The sequence below is a fragment of the Papio anubis genome, chromosome 1, assembly GCF_008728515.1.
Source record: "Papio anubis isolate 15944 chromosome 1, Panubis1.0, whole genome shotgun sequence".
Classification (NCBI taxonomy): Eukaryota; Metazoa; Chordata; class Mammalia; order Primates; family Cercopithecidae; genus Papio; species Papio anubis.
In genome coordinates, this window is record NC_044976.1 from 110,930,518 (window position 1) to 110,953,516 (window position 22,999).

Here is a 22,999-nt window from a genome sequence, read left to right on the forward strand (position 1 = left end):
CATCATCCCCACAAGAAACCCCGTACCTATTAAGTAGCCACTCCCCATCTCCCTTGCCTCCTCAATCCCTGGCAATCCCAAATCTATTTCTGCCTCTTCACAATGTCCTCTGATACACAAAATATTTTAATTTTGATTAAGTCCATTTGCCTGATTTTTCTTTTGCTGCTTGTGCTTTTGGTGATATAATTTATGAGACCCCTGCTAAATTCAAGGTGGTGATGATTTGTCTCTATGCTTCATTCTAAGAGTTCTGTAGTTTTAACTCTTCCATTTAGGTCATTGATTGATTTTTAAATTAATTGGGATATATGGTATGAGGTAAGGGACCACCTTTATGCTTTTATATATGTGGTTATCCAGTTGTTCCAACATCATTGTTGAAAAGACTATTCTTTCCTCCATTGAATGGTTTTGACACCCTTGTCAAAAATCATGACCAGGTGTGGTGGCTCACACCTGTAATCTCAGCACTTTGGGAGGCCGAGGCAGGTGGATCACCTGAGGTCAGGAGTTCAAGACCAGCCTGGCCAACATGGTGAAACCTTTTCTCTACTAAAAATACAGAATTAGCCAGGTATGGTGGCGCATGCCTGTATTCCCAGCTATTTGGGAGGCTAAGGCAGGAGAATCACTTGAACCCAGGAGGTGGAGGTTGCAGTGAGCCGAGATCGTGCCATTGAACTCCAGCCTGGGCAAAAAGAATGAAACTCTGTCTCAAAACAAAACAAAACAAAACAATCAACTGACCATAGATACATGGGTTTATTTCTGGAATCTCAATTTGAATCCATTGATCTAGGTGTCTATCCTTATGATTTAACTACTGTAGCTTTGCAGTAAATTTTTAAATTGGGTAGTGTGAGTCTTCTAATTTTGTGCTTCTATTTCAAGATTGTTTTGGTATTCAGGGTCTCTTGCAGTTCTATATGAATTATAGGATCGCCCTGTCCATTTCTGCAGAAATGATAATTAAAATTTTTACAGGGATTGCACTGAATCCATAGATCAATTTAGGGAGTACTGACATTCTAACAATAATGTCTCCCAATCCATGAACATGGGATGTCTTTTATTTATTTAACTTATGCTTTATAGTTTTCAGCATCCAAGTCTTGCACCTCCTTGATTAAATTTATTTCTAAGTATTTAAATCTTTCTGATGCTTTTGTAAATGGAATTGTTTTCTTAATTTCCTTTTCAGATTATTCATTGCTAGGATATAGACATACAACTGATTTTCATATGTTGATTTTGTTTCTCACAATTTTGTCAATACTTTCATTAGCTCTAATAGTTTCTTTGTGGATTAAGATTTTCTACAAACAAGATTATGCCATCTGTGAATGGAGACAGTTTTACTTCTTCCTTTCCAATTCAGATGCCATGTAAAATTTTTCTTCCCTAACTGCACTGACTAGAACCTCCAGTACACCATGTAACACAGAAGTACAAGTGCAGACATCCTGCCTTTTTTCTGATGGTGGAGGGAAACCTTTCAGTCTTTCATCAGTAAGTACGCATTTAGCTGTAGATTTTTCAGATGCAGATGTTCTTGAGGAAGTTTCCTTCCATTCCTAGTTTTTTAAAGTTTTCATCATAAAATGCTGTTGGATTTTGTCAGATCTTTTTCTACATCAATTGAGATGGTCATGTAGTTCTTGTCTTTTGGTCTATTAATGTGGAGTATTACATTAATTGATTTCCATATATTTATCATGATGGGGAATTTTGTCAAATGTTTTTTCTACATCAGTTGAGATAATCATGTGGTTTCTTTCTTCATTCTGTTAATGTACTGTACTACATTGACTGATTTTCATATGTTGAACCATTCTTGCATCCATGAATAAATGCCACCTGGTCAGGGTGTATAACATTTTTAATATGTTGCTGTATTTGAGGGGTTATTATCTTGTTCTCAGCTATGATTTCTTTAAGTATTCCTTCTTTTTTTGAGGGTCAGGGGTCATCTGTCAGGAGTTGGCGGGATCTCAGCTCACTGCAAGCTCCGCCTCCCAGGTTCCGCCATTCTCCTGCCTCAGCCTCCCAAGTAGCCGGGACTACAGAAGCCACCTCGCCCGGCTAGTTTTTTTTTTTGTATTTTTAGTGAGGCGGGGGTTTCACCCTGTTATTGTAGGATAGTCTCGATCCTGGCCTAAGTGATCCATCACGTCTCGGCCTCCCAAAGTGCCACAGGATTGGGCGAGCCACAGCCCGGCTTCTTTGTCTTCTTTTCCGCTCTCTCCTTTGGGGACTCCCTCATATTTGCATAGATTGATATGCTTGATAGCATCCTACAGTTCTCTCAGACTCTGGTCATATTTCTTTACTCCTTGATTTTTCCTGCTCCTTGAATTGGGTAATCTCAATTGACTTAAATGAAATTCACTGGTCTTGCTTCTGTCTGCATAAATCTGCTTGCTGTTGAACCCCTATGATAAATTTTGCATTTTAGTTATGCTTTTCAATTACCAAATTTTATTTAATTTACTTTTAATTATTTCTCCCTCTTTACTGATATTCTGTAATGGTGAGATACCATTATCATGGGTTCCTTTACCTCCTTGATCATATTTAAAATAGTTGATTTAAGCTTTGTGTCTATTAATCCGAAGTCTAGGCTTCACAGGGGCAGCTTTTACTAATTTCTTTTCTTTTTATTTTTTGAGACAGGGTGTCTTTATGTTACCGAGGCTGGTCTCAAACTCCTGAGCTCAAGTGATCCTTCTGCCTTGGTCTCCCAAAGTGCTGGGACTACAGGTATAAGCTACCACACCCAGCCTAATTTCTTTTCTTTTCCATGTATGGGCCATATTTTCTTGTTTCTTTGCATGCCTTGTAATTTTTTGTTGAAAACTGGAAATTTAAATATTATACTCTGACAACTCTAGAAATATAATTTTCTCTACTCCCTAGGATTTGTTGTTGCTGCTTTTGCAGTTGTTTGTTTAGTGACTTTTCTGAACCCATTTTATAAAATCTATATTATTTGTCCTGTGTGACCAGTGACACGTGTGCTATTTTAGCCTTGTGGTCAGTTGGTGATTCGATAGAGATTTCCTTAAACACCTGGGACCAAAACCAAACAAAACACAAAAAGTAAAAACTATTTGCAAATGGGCTCTGTGTGGGTGCTAGGGCACACCTTCACATTCAGTCAAACAGTTTACAACTCTGCCTTAGCTTTCACCTCCTACTTGTGCAGAACATGAAGATTAGGCAGACTTGAGAGCTTAGGACTTTCTCAAGTCTTTTCTGAACATGTCCCCAGCTCTGGCTGTGTGTGGGGCCTTGATTCCCAGAAATGTGTGGGAGCTTTTCAGAGTCTTTTTTCCTCAAAGTATCTAATTCCTCAGACTTTGCTCACAAGTTTTCTGGTTTGTCTACTATTTGTCCTTCCTGTTATCCCTTGCCTCAGGCAGCAGCAGCTAATGCATTTGCCTTTAAATGTTTTTAACAATGACCCAGAGTGTAGTTATGTCAGTTCTGGGAGGGTTTTGAAGTTGAGGACTCTCTTCTTTCAGTAAGCTGAAATAAAGCAAGCCCTTTGAGCTAGTGCTTCAGGGAGCCAACAGACAAGTCAAAACAAACGACCACAGTTCCTTGAAAATAAGGTCCATTCAACTTCCTCTGGTACTAGAAACCTATCCCTGGAATGTACTCTGTTGTCTTCAAGACTGCCACTCAGCTAGGGAGTGAGGGATGGGGCCAGGATAAATAAAACACTACAAAGCTTTCTTAGAGAGATTCGGGTGTTTTTTCCCCTTGATTAAGCATTCACTAGGTTACTGTAAACTTTTGATTAGTTTCCAGAGTTTTAATAAAGTTGATCCTTGGGCGGGCACGGGGGCTCAAGCCTGTAATCCCAGCACTTTGGGAGGCCGAGACGGGCGGATCACGAGGTCAGGAGATCGAGACCATACTGGCTAACCCGGTGAAACCCCGTCTCTACTAAAAAATACAAAAAACTAGCCGGGCGAGGTGGCGGGCGCCTATAGTCCCAGCTACTCGGAGGCTGAGGCAGGAGAATGGCATAAACCCGGGAGGCGGAGCTTGCAGTGAGCTGAGATCCGGCCACTGCACTCCAGCCTGGGCGACAGAGCGAGACTCCGTCTCAAAAAAAATAAAAAATAAAAAAATAAAATAAAGTTTATCCTGACAGTTTCTGCCAGTTTATTATTTTGGCATTCTTTACTCTGCCATTTTTGCTCCACCTTGGGAAGGTCTTCTTAATAAGGATAACATATATACTGGGGGGAGAAGGTTCAGGGAATAACTCCAAATTTACATTATTCAGGAAGCATTCCTTGATAAACCCCAACTGGAACCATATTTTCACTGTTGGTATTTATTTAGTCTGCATTAGATTAGTATTTATTGATCTGTTCCTTGTAAAGATTAAGTTGTCTTATGATTTTACATTTTGCCTTTTCAAAATATAAAAAGTTCAAAACTATAAAAAATGCAGCTAACATGGAAAAAAATAAACTTGATAGAGCTATGTTTTACTTATTTTTAATTCCCTTCTCATGGCTTCAAGTCCATTAACAACTAAAGTATTCAAGATTGAATGCTTCAAGTGAATGATTCAAATGAAAAAATTAAAACAGGTGCATAAGTATATTAGTATTTTAATACCCTTTTAACTATAAAGTACTATCACCATTCTCCATGAGCATTCTCCACTTTGAAAAGTACTTCTAGCATAATTTCTATTCAAAAGCATATATAGATTTACAATTTCAGAAGCAAAATACAGATGTTGGCAAACACCGAAATTTTTATTAAATATGTATAACATGCAAAAGGGAAATGACTAATGACTCCAAGTGTCTTAGGAACAGACAAAAGGAGATATAAAAATCATTTGTCTTGGTTTCCTTCAAAATAAATTTACTTTCCATATATTTCAAACTTACTCATTGTTCAATTCTAAAGCTTGATAGGCTGCTTTGATTCGAGCTGGAGGATTTCTTTCCCTCCAGGCCTTCTGCATAACTGTAGAAAAAATATGTCATAAAGTGGATGAGATGGTAAACAAATAATCTGCAAAATGTATGAAGAATAAGCTAGTGGAGTAAACAAAGCTTTAAATAACATATTCTTAAACATACAAAACAAGAAACTAGGTTATTAGTTCACTTTATCCATACGAGAAATTTATATTAAATTTGGAAGCTTCACATAAAATAAAAATATATTCTTTCTCTGATTTATTTGAACAATATATAGGGTACTCAAACAAGTTAATTATATCATTATTATATATGAACATTTATATATCTATAAATGCATGTTAACATTGAATTTAAGTGACATCACATTATAATCAATATGAAATATTACAGTTCTACTTTTATCATTCTGAAAAGGTTTTATGGAACTGCAAAAAATAAAAATATACAAAAACTTAATAACAAAGTCTTTGTCTAATGAATGATTCACTCTACGAAGAATGTATGGGATTGCATTTTGTGTAAAAGGGAAAAAAAATGAATTAATTAGAATATAGTACTGCTAGAAAATGTCAGCCTCTATCAGGATTCAACAAAGACCTGAGTTAGGATTTCTTTGGAATATTAATTTTGCTACCAATTTACTGTACCAAAATGAAGACTTCACAGTAAGTAAAGTTTTCTTTAATTAAATAAGCAAACAAATAAAGTAGACTCAGAAGACTAACTGGCCCATTTCAAGTTTGATAAGAAAAATAGAGAACCTATGAGTGTTGCTTTTGGAACAAAACCTGCAACTGTCCAGGAAGAATAATGTGAAAAATGTTTGAATTTTCCTTTGGAAATAAAATATTAGTCTTGGCTTAGCAAAGGAGTCAATATATTCCATTTGTATAACAAAAATACATTTCTTATATCAAACATGTCACCAGCTAACTGACACCTAATGCTTCTTGAACTTGACAAACTGATGCAAGTCAGCACCCATTTGATACAGGGCAGTAAAAGAACATCATTCTGTTGCAACACTAAATATTACATTAAAATAATGTATAATGTTAGACTTGTAATTTTTGATGATAGGCTGTCTTCTACGAGTTATATGATATTTACAAGTCAAATTTTAACACTGAATTTGTATTAACATTTTAAACTGTTATTTGGTACTCTAGTATATTAAATACATATCCTAATTTATCTAACCAATTCCCTTTTGATGGACAATTAAGTATACTAAATTTTTTGGTAATACAAAACATTGTGATAACAATCTTTCAGTATGTGTCTTTTCATAACTAATTAAATACTTCCTTTCTAGTAGAATCGCTGGCTAAAATATGTATATTTTAAAAGATTCTGGATATGTAATAAGTTTGGGAAGTTAAGAAAAAAAAAAAAGATTCCAGATATACACCCCTCAAACTCTGCAGTAAGACTGTATTAATTTATACTTTTTCAGGCTGTATAACACAGTATAATCAATCTTTGCTAATTTAACAACTTAACACAGTATTACCAATCTTTGCTAATTTAATATCTGAAACTTATCTCATTTTCATTTGTGTTTTTTTAAATTTCTAGTGAGGTTGTCTAATTCACCTTTAAATATTTTATCTTATTCTTTTGTTTCCAAATGCTCTACCTAGCCTTTCAAGAGTATTCTTCAAAACCAAAGCAGTCCTAAGCCTAAGCGGAAAGGAGAAATAAAGTTGATGGGGGGAAAATGTATATATTTTTTTCTAAAATAAGGCTTAGGAGTAATTTAAAACAAAATGCTGATTTGGTATTCAATTGTCCTCTTTAAGGGCTCTTGATATGCTGAATATAATTAACATAAGCAATTAGCAACTCACTCAAATTTATCTATTTTTCAAGTTAAATAACATTCTAATATGCTAACAAGCACAAAACAGATCAGCAGTTATCGTAAGGTCAGGGGTCATAAATGTAAATGCCTACAAATGCCAGGCATTAAACATAAATGAGTGCACTGAAAGCATATTCACTGTCTAAAGGAGAGAGCCACAACTCAGTTTCATCTTATTACTGCCAAGTGTAAATTCAGGTTCAATTTTGCCCCATTTTTCAACCTTCAAAAGGCACATATTCAGATTTTAATGTAAAATCTCCTGATTTTTAAATGCTGAAGAAAAAAATCCAAAAAACAATACTGGGCCCTTCTGGATATGTTTTTTCTCTGCCTCAGATAAATTAATAGAAGAAGAACAAAATCTAATTTAGTTATTACTGATGACAGTAAGTCAAGAGAAATTTGCCACATCACATATATACACATTTGTATTTTTGAAAATAAAACTACTGATATAAATCATGACCTTTATGTGAGGGTCTGAAAAGATTAATATGGAATCAACAGTCTGTTTCTGAAGATCATTCATAGACACACTCTGTCTGACTTGAGTTCAACCTTTAGCTGGGGTTAGACACACCTCTATAGAAGTACATAAAACTTAGAAAGGACCAAGTGGGATACACGGTTTTAAGAAAATCAACTTCTAAAGCTTCAACTTGATCACTCTTTCCTATAACTGATCTACCAAAGAATGTTTCTCTGGTTTCCCTATCCTACCTAACCACAATTCCTATACCCGCTCCCCACGAAGATATGTTCCTTTCTCTTATTTTACAAAAAACACACAAACACACAAAAGGCTTACTTCTTACTCATCCTGAATCTTACAAGGTGTAATGCCCTATAGTGTAAAAATCTCCAGGTGCCAAAGGGACAATTCAAAGTTTGGGTTGGGGGCAGCCATGTTTAATCAAGGCATCCTATAATAGTATTCCTGCCTTTTATTTATTTAACAGTGAAGCTTGGCATTGGAAAGAAAGTATTCTGGCCCTGTATTCAGGTATATTACAGAATGAAGAAGGGAAAGGTAACAATTTTTAACAGTTTCATTAGTACCCCTCCCTACTTACTATCAAAGAACGGATTCTCCTAAGGGAAGGTCCCCTCACATCAAGGCAAAGCAGGCATTAGCAAGGAGTAATAAATGCAGTGAAGCCTTATTTTGGCCAAGTGGTAAGTTCTAGGCAAAGTTCCAAGACACAGCTATCTTTCTATCTTAGAATCTGAATTCAGAAGATAGATAGTTGTCATGGGGAGGCATATTAATATGTTTATTTAAATTGAAAAGTGAAGTCAGACTTCTCTGTCAGAAAGTAAATATGATTTGGTTGATAGAACTGACAATGAGAACTCACCCAGTCAATTAGATTATATACAGAACCTTCCACAAAGTTTAAAGAGCTAAATATGTAGCTCTAAGGATTTGACAGAAATATAATGAAAGCACATCATAACACTTAGAACCTTACAGTCAAATGCAATTCAAATTTTTAAAAATTACATTAGAATGTTTTATTGTAGAAAAGGATGGAAGTGTGATACCAGACTCTACAGCATGAAACAATGGTAATAAAATTACATAGGGATGTAAAACAGATATGTGTTCAAGAAGAAAAAAGACAAAATTTACTACTGTTAAAGAGCATTTGGTAAGCTAGGTGCGGTGGCTTACGCCTGTAATCTCAGCACTTTGGAAGACCAAGGCGGGGTGGATCACCTGAGGTTGGGAGTTCAAGACCATCCTGACCAACATGGAGAAACCCCGTCTCCACTAAAAATACAAAATTAGCCAGGCATAGTGGCGCATGCCTGTAATCCCAGGTACTCAGGAGGATGAGGCAGGAGAATCGCTTCAACCCGGGAGGTGGAGGTTGTGGCAAGCCGAGATTGCGCCATTGCACTCCAGCCTAGGCAACAAAAGCGAAACTTGGTCTCCAAAAAAAAAAAAAAGAGAGAGAGAGAATTTGTTTACATATTGTTTTGTTTGTTTGGTTGTTTTTTTTTTTAGATAAAGGGTCTCTGTCCCTCAGGCTGCAGTGCAGGGGTGCCATCGTAGCTTACTGCAGCCTCAACCTTCTAGGCTTAAGAGATCCACCCACCTCAGCCTCTCAAGTAGCTGGGACTACAGGCATGCACCATCACACCTGATTAATCTTAAAACTTTTTTGTAGAGATGGGGTCTTACTGTGTTGCCCAGGCTGACAAACTCCTAGACTCACGGGATGCTCCTACCTCGGCCTCCCAAAGTGCTGGGATTACAGGCATGAGCCACTGTCCTTGGCCTATTCATGTATTTTTCAGTGGATTGTAGTGGGCATTAAATCATTTGATTTCATAACACATATTGAAATATAGGGTATAATATTATTTTTAAATGTCTGTATTTTGCACTACGTAAAAAATTACATTCTCTATGATTATTTAACCTTATGATGTCAACTTAAAAATGTGTGAAGGGACACATTCTTTTTCAAAATTCTTTTAGGAGATATTCAAATAAAAATGTTTTAATACCACACCTTCAGTAGATAGCCATGATTGCTATTTTAAAAGCCTGCTGGTGTTTGCAATTCAGTGTCACTCTGTGAGAGGGGCTGTGAGAGAAAGGGTGGTGAGACCTAACTTCCAGAATCACTCAACCCTTAAAGTTAACATACAGCACTGATATTGTACTGCTGTTATTTCCCCAACACCTATCCTTTTGCCATTAATATAAACATTAAGCATATAAACATAAATCTATTCTTTTTACTCCTTTATCTGCAATTAAATCATTTTATATAACCATACCAAAGATCCTTGGCTTTCCTATCATCCACTCTTAACGTATTTAATCTAACAAAGATAAATCACTAGGAACTCATTTTAATGCAGGAAACTGGCTGTTTTTCAGACCCTTCAGTGATTTTGTGGTGGGTAGAAGCAGTAATAGTGTAGTGGTTAACAGCCAGTCTTGAGTTTGAAACATGGTTTTATCATTATTAGCTGTGTGATTAAAGGCATATTACTTGATCCCCCTTTGCTTCGGTTCCTTTATTGTTAAAATGGGGCTCATAATACTACCTATCTCATAAAGTGACTGGGAAGATTACATTTCTATAAATTGCTCAGAATAGTGCCTGGTACATAGTAAGCCTAGACGAGTATTGGCTATTATTAGTGAAATTGCTTAAGACCTCTGTGACATCTAGGCTATTCAATCATTCATACTTTTTTTTTTTTTTGAGACGGAGTCTCACTGTGTCGCCCCGGCTGGAGTGCAATGGCCCAATCTTGGCTCACTGCAAACTCCACCTCCGGGATTCAACTGATTCTCCCACCTCAGTCTCCCGAGTAGGTGGGATTACAGGCACCCACCATCATACCCACCTAATTTTTATATTTTTGTAGAGACGGGGTTTTACCATGTTGACCAGGCTGGTCTCGGACTCCTGACCTCCGGTGATCCACCCACCTTGGCCTCCCAAAGTGCTGGGATTAAAGGCGTGAGCCACCGTGCCCAGCCCATTCATACTTTCCTCAAAGAATAAATATTAATATTTACATTACGCCAGGCAATGTGCTGGATAATAGAGATTCAAAGATGAAGAGAATATAGTCCCTGCTGTCTGAAAGTTCATACCCTAGTAGCAAAGACAAACGTGAAAGCAATATAACATTAACAAATAAATGTTTGTGGCTGAATAAATTAAAGTTACTTCATAGAGGTTTGGACTATGTAGTACAGAATTGCAGAAAACAAAATGTTTAATTCTGTGACAAGGGATCCCAGAGAGGGCTTTCTAGAAAATGTGACTTTTAATTTGGATAATGAAGGATAAAAAGTAACTCATCAGATGGATAAGGAGGGTGAGTTCATTCAAAGTAGAAGAAAAATTTTGATAAAGATCCCAGACCAGGGTATAGTGGCTCATGTCTGTAATCCTAATGTTTTGTAATGAGTTTGAGGTTACTTGGAGCTATCACTGCACCACTGCACTCCAGCCTGGACGACAGAGTGAAATCAATCAATCAACCAGCCCTGTCTTTTTTGTTTGTTTGTTTTTTGAGATGGAGTCTCGCTCTGTCACCCAGGCTGGAGTGCAGTGGCCAGATCTCAGCTCACTGCAAGCTCCACCTCCCGGGTTTAGCCATTCTCCTGCCTCAGCCTCCCGAGTAGCTGGGACTACAGGTGCCCGCCACTTCGCCCGGCTAGTTTTTTGTATTTTTTAGTAGAGACGGGGTTTCACCGTGTTAGCCAGGATGGTATCGATCTCCTGACCTCGTGATCCGCCCGTCTCGGCCTCCCAAAGTGCTGGGATTACAGGCTTGAGCCACCGCGCCCGGCCTGACCAGCCCTGTCTTTAAGCCATATAATTGAGAGTCTCAATACTCTCTTCTATAGATAAGCACTTGGAGAAAACTAAACACATAAATTTCTATGATCTTCTACCACTTTATATGCATCTCTAACTCACAACTAAAACAAAATATATTCTGGTTTTCTCTACATGCCATTCTCCAATGTTTATACATTGACCTGTTGTTTTATTTTATGTATAATTGCAGGTGTTCATTTCCCAGACGGAAACAGGGTACACTGTTTTCTGGAAAAGCAGTTGTTGTATCTGATCTGAAAGGTTTTTGAAGTAGTAAAAGAAATATGAAATATTTTAAATTCTTTATAAGGAAAGCAGTATATCAACCTAGCTTATAGTCATAATTTAATCTGAGTTTCTTATCAATAATATAAACAACTCAAAGCCAAATAACTAAATAACTCTGTATATTATAATAAACAACTCTAAAGAACTTCTAAAATCATCTTCATGATCACTGTTTATACTATGAACAGATACGATACATACCTGTGTCTGAAGGACGTAAAAAATCTGTGTCACAGGTGAAAAAGGTCTGATGATCCTGAGCTGACAGGTTCATGTCACAGTATGTAAGTGGCTCTTTACCAGTCACCCAAGTGTATCTTTACCAAAACACAACAAAATATTTAAATTGAACATGAGATAGCATCTATCTGCTATAACAAACACTACTTAAATTCAAAAATATACTGCTACACATTTGGATGTTTTAAAATCTTACAATCAGTAAAACAAAAGATAACCTCACAAACTACTTAGAGTATGATAATAAAACGTCAAAGACCAAATAGAAAAATAATATTCAATAAACAACTGCTTTTGAAAATTGAATTGGGCTGGGTGCCGTGGCTCATGACTGTAATCTCAGTGCTTTGGGAGGCTGAGGCTGGTAAATCACTTGAGACCTGGAGTTTGAGACCAGCCTGGGCAACATAGTGAGGCCTGTCTCTACCAGCTACTGGGGAGGCTGAAGCTGAAGGATCACTTGAGCCCAAGAGCTCAAGACCAGCCTGAGCGAGCAATATAGCGAGATCTTGTCTCTATTTTTTAACTTAAAAAAAAAAAAAAAAAGAAGACTCAGTAAAACGAAAATTAAGGATTGGGAATTGGGACATAAAATGAAGCCTGAAATGGAGCTAACATATGAAATGTATACCCAGAAGTTATACTTTTACATTAAGAGAAAATAATCATTCAAAAGAAGCATAAGAATTCCTGATACTAAGAAATTTATCCTAGGCCAGGCACAGTGGCTCACACCTTAATCCTTGGCACTTTGGGAGGCTGAGGCAGGAGGATCACTTGGGGTCAGGAGTTTGAGACCAGCCTGGCCAATATGGTAAAACCCTGTCTCTCCTAAAAATACAAAAATTAGCTGGATGTGGTATGGGCTGCCTGTGATCCCAGCTACTTGGGAGGGAGGCTGAGGCAGAAGAATCACTTGAACCCGGGAGGAGGAGATTGCAGTGAACCAAGATCATGCCACTGCACTCCAGCCTGGGTGACAGAGAGAGATTCAGTCTCAAGAAAAAAAATTTTATATATATACACACACACATTTCTTTTTAAGATCTTCAGGAAATGGAAACTGTATAATACAACAAATAGCCTCAAACTTTGATTAAACACAGTAAGAGATTCAAGGACCTGTTTCTTACAGGTATCCCTTAATACAGGCTAATGGCATCTTTCATAAAAGCCTAGCTTTCACTTCACAGGATGTCACTATCTTACACTATCAAGTCTTTAAGCACAGGAGCCATTGCTTAGTCATTTTTGTATCTCCATCATTTTGCACAGTGCCTGTACATGGTAGAAACATAATGTTTCTTATTCAGTAAGTTAAATAACATGCCCCATTCTACTTCTAGGTAAAATACAGCACTCCTCAAAATAAAAGTAAAGTATCTTTGCTCATAAGTTTCAAAAGATGTTTTCTCATTTAGAGTTAAAAACCAGAAGAGAAATGGACACAGTAGTGAAAATAGGAAGTGGCACTATGAAATCAATATAAAAATATAGTACCCTCTACTGTTGCACAATTTACATTCAGAGTGATGTTTTCTAATGCATCCTCAAATTTTGAAATTTAGCAATCATGCACAGGAATACGACGACACTGGTAATTTTTTCTTAATGCCACAAATTCTTTGAAAAAGGCTTTTTATAAACCAGGGGCCTAATATATACTTACACATATATAATATATACTTATACATATCACAAATACTTATATGTATTATAAACCAGGAGCCTAATATATACTTATACATATCACAAACATGGTTTGATGCAATGTTTCTTATGATTATCAAATTAAACACAGGTTATGTGTGGTAGTTCATGCCTGTAATTTCAATGATTTGCAAGGCCAAGGTAGGAGTATTACTTGAGCCCAGAAGTTTGGGATGAACCTGGGCAACATAGAAAGACCCCTGTCTACCAAAATTTTTTTTGAGATGGAGTTTTGTTCTTGTCACCTGGGCTGGAGCGCGATGGCGTCATCTCAGCTCACTGCAACTGTTGCCTCCTGGGTTCAAGTGATTCTCCTGCCTCGGCCTCCCAAAGTGCTGGGATTACAGGCGTAAGCCACCATACCCGGCCTCTACCAAAATTTTTTAAAAATTAGCTGGATGTGGGCTCTGCCTATGGAGTAGCCATTCTTTTATTTCTTTACTTTCTTAATAAACTTGTTTTCACTTAAAAAAAAAAAATAGCTGGATGTGGTGGCATGTGCCTGTAGTCCCAACTACTTGGGAGACTGAGACAGGAGAATTGCTTGAGCCCAGGAGGTCAAGGCTGCAGCTAGCTATGATCGCGCTACTGCTCCAGCCTGAGTGACAGAGCAAGACTCTATCTCCAAAAAAAAAGAAAAAAGTAAACACAGTCAAGATGCTGCCAAATAAACTGTGGACTAATCATTTTTACCTTATTATAGATCAGTATCTCCTACTAGAAGAGCTGTGATATTTTATAAAGACAAATGATTTTGTAAATACCTTCACTCTAGAACCAATGCCCTACTTATACTGAAAGCAAAATGTAATACCTCCGATATTCTGCTCCTCTGAAAAGATTTAGAGGGTTTCTCCATACCTTACATTCTGAAAAACAAAGGAGAAAAAGGGGGAAAAAGAGACACTTTAAAATCTTCACTTAACCAACATCTATTGTCTACCTACTGTAGGCTAAGCACGGTGCTAGCCACAGATGATACAAAGATGAATAAAGCATGCTTTCAAAAAACAGAATTAAATCTAGTCATTTCCATATTTTTGTCTCCATAGCATTTAGTTCATAATTCAATTATAGTACTTACCATATTACAATATGATTATCTGCTTGGTTTTGTTTCCTCTTTAAAATATGAAGTCTTAAAACTTTGCTTACGGCCGGGCGCGGTGGCTCAAGCCTGTAATCCCAGCACTTTGGGAGGCCGAGACGGGCGGATCACGAGGTCAGGAGATCAAGACCATCCTGGCTAACACGGTGAAACCCCCTCTCTACTAAAAAAATACAAAAAACTAGCCGGGCGAGGTGGCGGGCGCCTGTAGTCCCAGCTACTCGGGAGGCTGAGGCAGGAGAATGGCGTAAACCCGGGAGGCGGAGCTTGCAGGGAGCGGGTGAGTTCCACCCCCTCCCCCCCAGCCGGGCGACACAGCGAGACTCCATCTCAAAAAAAAAAAAAAAAAAAACTTTGCTTATTTTTCTATTTCTATAACCAAGCACAGCCTCTGGAACTGACTTGCTTAACTGAATTAAACATAGTATGAGAGTAGTCATGTAAATGGCCTGAACTCCGATAACAGACATGTTTCGTTCTTTTTTTTGAGATGGAGTCTCGCTCTGTCACCCAGGCTAGAGTGCAGTGGTGCAATCTCGGCTCACTGCAAGCTCCACCTCCTGGGTTCATGCCATTCTCCTGCCTCAGCCTCCCGAGTAGCTAGCTGGGACTACAGGCGCTCGCCTGGCTAATTTTTTGTATTTTTAGTAGAGACAGGGTTTCACCATGTTAGCCAGGATGGTCTAAATCTCCTGATCTCGTGATCTACCTGCCTCAGCCTCCCAAAGTACTGGGATTACAGGTGTGAGCCACCGTGCCCGGCCAGACACATTTTGTTCTAAGAAAAAAAAAAAAAAGCATTAAATTTGTTTTGGGGAAATCAGGGAAGGCTTTAAAAAGGGGGTGACATTTGAACGGACGTTGAATCACTGTAAAAAATGAGAATAAGGTTGCAAAATGAAGAACATCTGAAGCAGAGGAAGTGTCATAAAACCATACAGCATGGTTAGGCTAGAGTACAGGGTAAGGAGTGGGAGGGAGAACTGTAAATGGGGTTAGAAAACAGATTGGAAAAGGCCAGGCACAGTGGCTCACGTCTGTAATCCCAGCACTTTGGGAGAGTGAGGTGGGCAGATGACCTGAGGTCAGTAGTTCAAGACCAGCCTAGCCAACATAATGAAACCCCAGTTCTACTAAAAATACAAAATTAGCTGGGCATGGTAGTGCCTGCCTCTAATCCCAGGTACTCAGGAGGCTGAGGCTGAGACTGAGACAGAAGAATTTCTTAAACCTGGGAGGCAGAGGTTGCAGTGGATGGAGATCGCACCATTGCACTCCAGCCTGGGTGACGAGAGTGAAACTCCATCTCAAAAAAAAAGATAAAAGAAAATAGACTGGAAGAAATTGATGAAGGACCGTATGTACTATAGAAAAGAGTTTAGATATTATTCTTGGTCATCAAAGGTTTATGAGCAGAAAAATAACAAATACCAGATCTTTGTTTAGATCAGCAGTTCTCAAAGTATAATTCATGGAACTGTAAAGTAACAATTCTTCAAATAAATTCTAAGACATAATTTGCCTTTTTAAATGTGTTTACTTGAACTCGGATGCATGACCCTGAGAGTAAGGGTGTCCTTAAATTTTGTACCCCAGGCACCTGCCTCACTGTCTTACTTGTCCTGCAAAATTGAACTGGTGATGAAAAGTCAACGATGGGTAAAACTGCTAGTACATTAGCATGAGTCAAGACAATGACACCAAACTGTACTAGCAGTCATTGGATTCTTCACTTCCACATCCTTACAGTAAAAATAAGGCAAATTTCTTTTAAACATTATAGCAGGTATGATGGTTGTCTCTAGTAAAGCAATTTGTGAGAACTGGCCCCTTTTGTAATGAAACACCACTTTTACTTGAAAGAGCCACACACAAACTTAGTTATTTAGATGGGTACCTGGCAGATATTTTCTTTAAAATGAACTGAGTCTGTCAAGATCAAGGAAGAAAATGAAAGTATTTGCTGCCAGTGATAAAATTTGAGCTTTCAAGTACATATTGAAATTTTTTTAAATGTGTGTCTGCTACTGTGAGCCTGGCAAATTTCACAATAAAGACTTTTCTATGAGAATGGTGGTGATATTAACAAATGAGTTTTTTTGTATTATGCAATAAAATGGATCATGATATGGATATGATACACATAGCTCAGTGAACAAGTATTTTCCAAACAACCAATGTACGATATAAAATTATGCATAAAAGATCCATTCAAAATGTTAAGATATACCAATAGATTTTCACATAACAGAGCATGCAAAGTTCAGATTTTACACCACAACTAAACTTTCAGAAAAGTACTCATAGAAAGTTTTAGTGTAGTATCAAAAAAAGGTATCCACAATTTTCTGAGAAGACTATTAAAATACTCCTCCCCTTTTCAATTACACATCTGGGTGAAGCCAGGTTTTCTTCACACACTTCAATCGAACAGCATTTCACAATAGACAACGGAGAATAAGTTGTCTTCTATTAACTGAACTTTTTCTTGTTGTGGGAAACATAATTATTTTTCACAAAGTGTGTATTAGCTCAGGCTGCCATAACAAAATACCATTGACTGTGTGTCTTAACATAAATTTATTTTCTCACAATTCTGGAGGCTAGAAGTTTGAGATCAGGGTACCTGCAGGGTGCCAGCACGGCTGAGTACTGGTGAGGCTGAATTCTTGCTGTGTTCTCACAAGAGAGAGAGAGCTCTGGTATCTCTTATTATTATAAGGCCTTCCTGTCTTATCAGATCAGGTTTCTACTCATAGTTTATCTTAATTACTACCTGAAGCCCTATTTTCAATAGTCATATGGGGAATTAGGGGTTCAAACTTAGAAGGCGGAGGTTACAGTGAGCCGACATGGTGCCACTGCACTTCAGCCTGGGCAACAGAGCGAGACTCCATCTCAAAATAAGTAAGTAGAAATACATTAATTCTCCCCCAAAAGTCTTAACTCATTCCAGCATCAATTCTAAAATCTAAAGGCCAAAGTTTCTTCTGAATATTATCTGAATCAGACATAGGGGAGGGGAGGCTCAAGGTACAATTCATTCTTAGACTCAGTTCCTCTCCAGAAGTGAACCTATGGAACCAGACAAGTTATACGTTCCCAATATATTGTATGATGGTGGGCAGACATAGGATAGACGTTCCCATTCTCAAATGAAAAAAATCAAAAGGAAGGAAGGGGTAATAGTTACCAAGTCCAAAACCTAGCAACGCAAATTCTATTACATCTTAAAGTTTAAATGCCAGGCACAGTGGCACATGCCTGTAATCCCAGCTACTCAGGAGGCTGTGGCAGGAGGATCACTTGAGCCCAGGAGTTCAAGACCCCAGCCTGGGGAATATAGTGATGCCTTGTCTCTCTTAAAAAAAAAAAAAAAAGCCCAGGCAAGGTGGCTCACACCTGTAATCCCAGCACTGTGGGAGGCTGAGGCAGGTGGATCACCTAAGGTCAGGTATTCAAGACCAGCCTGGCCAACATGGTGAAACTCCATCTCTACTAATAATAGAAAAAAATTAGCTGGGTGTGGTGGTGCATGCCTGTAATCCCCACTACTCGGAGGCTGAAGCAGGAGAATCACTTGAACCTAGGAGGCAGAGGTTGCAGTGAGTCAAGATCACGCCATTGCATTCCAGCCTGGGCAGCAAGAGTAAAACTCCGGCTCCAAAAAACAAACAAACAACAAAAAAAGGCCAGGCGCGGTAGCTCACACCTATAATTCCAGCACTTTGGGAGACCAAGGTGGGTGGATCAAGAGATGAGGAGTTCAAGACTAGCCTGGCCAAGATAGTGAAACCTCATCTCTATTAAAAACTCCAAAAAGATTAGCTGGGTGTAGTGGCAGGTGCCTGTAATCCCAGCTACTTGGGAGGCTGAGGCAGGAGAATCACCTGAACCCAGGCAGCAGAGGTTGCAGTGAGCCGAGATTGTGCTCCCGCACTCCAGCCTGGGCGACAGAATGAGACTCCGTCTCAGAAAAAAAAAAAAAAAAGGCCAGGTGCAGTGGCTCATGCCTGTAATCCCAGCACTTTTGGAGGCTAAGACAGGTAGATCACCTGAGGTTGGGAGTTCCAGACCAGCCTGACCAACATGGAGAAAACCCATCTCTACTAAAAATACAAAATTAGCCGGGTATGGTGGCACACGCCTGTAATCCCAGCTACTCGGGAGGCTGAGGTAGGAGAATCACTTGAACCTGGGAGGCAGAGGTTTCAGTGAGTCGAGATCGCACCATTGCACTCCAGCCTGGGAAACAGAGCAAGACTCCATCTCAAAACAAAAACAAAAACAAAAACAAAAAAAGAGAGAAAAAGCGTGAGAATTATTTTTGATACTCTGCCCTCCAGGCCCACTGGGATGGCAGTGTCACCCCCATAGCTCTGTGGTACAGCCCCACCCATGCAGCTCTCTGTGAGGGTGGCCTGGCCCCAGAAACTGGAAAGGCAGCCTCACCCTTTGAAATCAAGGAGGAAATAGCCTTCCCCTCTGGGCCTGTATTAGGAGTGGCAGTCCTGGGTTTGGTCATTCTTCCTTTTATTTGAAGTCAGTACATGTTCACAATTGAATAGCTCTATGGTTTGGTCCTATAGAATCCAAAAAGTCTAACGGCCTTCCTTCATTCTGTCCCACCTTCCCTGTCCCTTTTAGTTCAAACTGGTAGTGTGTTTGCTCGTATAAACTCAACTCTGTTTCTGGTTTCTACTAAAATGACTAAGTCCATGAAGTGCACACGATATCAAATAGTTGTTCAACCACACCCCTACTGTTGTCTTCAGAACAAGTTTTCTCAGGTATTTATAAAATGGATAGGCTGAGAATTTCCAAATCTTCAAGTTGTGCTTCCTTTTTGCTTAACAAGTGCTTCTTCTGTTCATCTCTTTCCTTTCACATTTCACTATAAGCAATCAGAAGAAACCAAGTTGTGCCACTTTGCTTAGACGTCTCCTCAGCTAAATATCCAATGTCATTGCTCTGAAGTTCTACTCTCCGCAAAATGCTAGAATATAGTTCAGCCAGTTCTTTTCCACTTCATACAAGGACCACCTTTCCTCCAGTTCCCAACCACATATTCCTCATTTCCTTTTGAGACCTCACCAAACTGTCCTTATCCATATTTCAAGCTTGCACCTCAAAACTCTTTCAGCCTCATTACCCAGCTCCAAAGCTGCTTCCACATATTTAGGTGTTTGTTATAGTGGCACCCCACTTCTTCATACCAAAATCTGAGTTAGTCAGCTCAGGTTGCCATAACAAAATATCATATGCTGAGTGGCTTAACAACAGAAATTTATTTTCTCACAATGTGAAGGTTGGAAGTCCAAGATCAAGGTACCAGAATGGTTGGGCTCTGGTGAGGGCTCTCCTCCTGACCTTCAGAGAGCAGTCTTCTCACTGTGTCTTCGCATGGCAGAGAGACAGCAATCCCTCTCTTCCTCTTCGTACAAAGCCCACCAATACTATCAGATGAGGATTCCCTCATTTAACCTTGATCATCTCCTAAAAATCCTAGCTCCTAATACAGTTACATTAGAGGTTAGTTTCAACATATGAATTCCGGGGGACACATTTCAGTCTACAACATGTTAACATGTAATGGATTTACTGCTATTAAAAAGTATTTTTAAATTTCCTGCTTTAATTTCTAATATGATAAATATTGATGGATATAATCCACATTTAAACACAGGCTCTTTGAGGTCCTGGATAATTTTTTTTTTTTTTTTTTGAGACAGAGTCTCGCTCTGTCGCCCAGGCTGAGTGCAGTGGCGCAATCTCAGCTCACTGCAAGCTCTGCCTCCCGGGTTCATGCCATTCTCTTGCCTCAGCCTCCTGAGTAGCTGGGACTACAGGTACCTGCCACCACACCCAGCTAACTTTTTGTATTTTTAGTAGAGATGGGGTTTCACCATGGTCTCGATTTCCTGACCTCATGATCTGCCCACCTTGGCCTCCCAAAGTGTTGGGATTACATGCATGAGCCACCGTGCCAGGCCTGGATAATTTTTTAAGAATGTAAAGAATTCCTTAGTCTAAAAAGTTTGAGAACCACTTTTTCTTTTTACATAGTTAAGGAGAGAGGATGTACTAGAAGGGGAAGTATAAGAGGAAGGGAAACCACTTAGGATACTACAGCAATAGCCCAGGGAAGAGATGTTTAAGGGCCTAGATATGGGGCTATGAATGTTGAAAGAAAAGATAGAATGGGCCGGGCCTGGTGGCTCATGCCTGTAATTCTAGCACTTTGGGAGGCCGAGGTGGATGAATCATCTGAGGTCAGGGGTTTGAGACCAGTCTGGCCGACAGTAGCGAAAACCCGTTTCTATTAAAAATACAAAAATTACTCTGGCATGGTGGCAGGCACCTGTAATCCCAGCTACTCGGGAGGCTGGGGCAGAAGAATTGCTTGAACCCCGGAGGTGGAGGTTGCAGTGAGCCAAGATGACGCCATTGCATGCCAGCCTGGGCAAGAAGAGTAAAACTTCATCTAAAAAAAAAAAAGAAGGCAGAATGGAGTCAAGATAATTTTTAAGGGGGAATTAATACAATTTGGGGTTGACTGGAGAAAACGGGAAACATAAATGATATAAACGAAAAAGAAACCCAAAGATTTCTAAAATGGGAATTGGACGCCATTAAAAGATTTTAGAATTATAGAGGAAGAACTATGGAAGAAGACAATTAGTTTCATTTTGGACAGAGTGAGTTCAGGGTGGTTAGGGCCATTAAAGTTGGAAAATTCTAGCACAGAGTTAGAAATGTAGTTCTAGAGTTTAAAAGAGAGCTTGGGGGTAAAAATTTAAAATTGGTTCCCCCCAGCATATATGTCTGTGGTAGCTAATATTATTGAATAAGATGAAGTTATCCAGGGAGAAAAATATTGAACAAAAGGATGCATTAATTCACTTAAAAAATTTTTTTCCCCCTTAGAGACAGGGTCTTGCTCTGTCACCCAGGCTGGAGTGCAGTGGCACAGTCATAGCTCACTGCAGTCTCAAACTCCTGGGCTCAAGTGATCCTCCTGCCTCAGCCTCCCAAGTAGCTGGAACTACATGTGCATATTACTGTGCCCAATTGATTTTTTTAATTTTTTGTAGAGATGGGGGTCTTGCTATGCTGCCCAGGCTGGTCTCAAACTCCTTGTCTCAAGTGATTTCCTTACCTCAGCCTCCTAAAGCACTGGAATTATAGGTTTGGGCCACTATGCCCAGCTTTTAACTCACTTTGAGATCCAACTCAACTATTTCCTCTGCAAAATATTTTGCGGCCCTCCCTCCAAGAATAACTGACCACTCTTTCTTTTCTGTCACCATAGTATCTTGTATAAGATACCATGTATCTTTATAGAGTATCATATATAAGACACTCTATAAAAGCAGTTAACCATATTCTTTTACTGTCAATTTATTTATGTCTGTATCCTCTACCAAGATGAAATGTTCTTAAGGTTATCTTCACTCTCATTACTAATGGCATACTCAGTCTTACAATGGAAAATAAAATCACATCATTTGCTATTGTTATAATTATTCATATATTGAAGTCAGCTTCATGAGGACGTATCTGTATCATATTCATCTTAATATGTCTTACTCTTAGGGGTTCTGTAACTATTTTACAAAAAAAAAAAAAGAAGAGGAAAGGAAATGACTGTTCCTTCTTGTACTTCTGAATGGCTGCCAACCCTACCCCACTATACCTGTCAGGCTTCAGGACTCCACTTAAATGGTGCTTCCTCAGGGACTTTGACCAAATCTAAAAAGTGCCACCAAGTGCACTCCAGCAGTATTTTTCCACTGAACTATCATAACTCTAGTGGTTAAGCTATTGAACAAATGAGATATTTGGAATATTATGGAATTAACTCATCTCTATTATTACTATATAGTTATTACCTATCCCAGTGAAAGGAACAATAATCCAAAAGTATTCATTTTTGCCAGGCGCGGTAGCTCACATCTGTAATCCCAACACTTTGGGAGGCTGAGGTGGGAGGATCACTTGAGCCCAGGAGTTCGAGCCCAGCCTGGGCAACATAGTGAGACCTCATCTCTATTAAAATAATAATAATAATAATTTTATTTGGCTTTATAAATTTTCCTTTCCTAATTATATATCATTAAAAATACTCGCTTTCTAGCTGGCCAGTCTCGGTGGCTCACGCCTGTAATCCTAGCACTTTGGGAAGCCGAGGCAGGCAGATCACCTGAGGTCGGGAGTTCAAGACCAGCCTGGCCAACATGGTGAAACCCCATCTCTACTAAAAATACAAAAATTAGTTGGGTGCAGTGGCACATGCCTGTAATTTCAGCTACTTGGGAGGCTGAGGAAGCAGAATCGCTTGAACCCAGGAGGCAGAGGCTGCAGTGAGCTGAGATTGCACCACTGCACTCTAGCCTGGGCTACAGAGAGGCTTTGTCTCCAAAAAAAGGCCGGGTATGGTGGCTCCCGCCTGTAATCCCAGCAC

General features: G+C 39.0%; 1 protein-coding gene across 26 annotated transcripts in view; it reads right to left on the reverse strand.

The window, feature by feature from the left end:
- ST7L (suppression of tumorigenicity 7 like) overlaps positions 1-22,999 on the reverse strand; it is a 99,976-nt gene that overhangs the window by 66,135 nt on the left and 10,842 nt on the right. For 25 of the 26 annotated variants that reach the window (XR_002515623.2, XR_004176903.1, XR_002515625.2 and 22 more), the window contains 3 exons: positions 14,242-14,296; positions 11,679-11,794; positions 4,923-5,001 (listed from right to left, as the gene is read on the reverse strand). Coding sequence is in view for 22 of the 26 variants with exons in the window: in XM_017945883.3 (XP_017801372.1) it covers positions 4,923-5,001; positions 11,679-11,794; positions 14,242-14,296 (250 nt within the window). In the remaining 4 variants the exon portion in view is untranslated. Of the gene's footprint in view, positions 1-4,922; positions 5,002-11,678; positions 11,795-14,241; positions 14,297-14,511; positions 14,600-22,999 lie in introns of those variants that run through there. The other variant, XM_031652107.1, reaches the window with a different exon arrangement.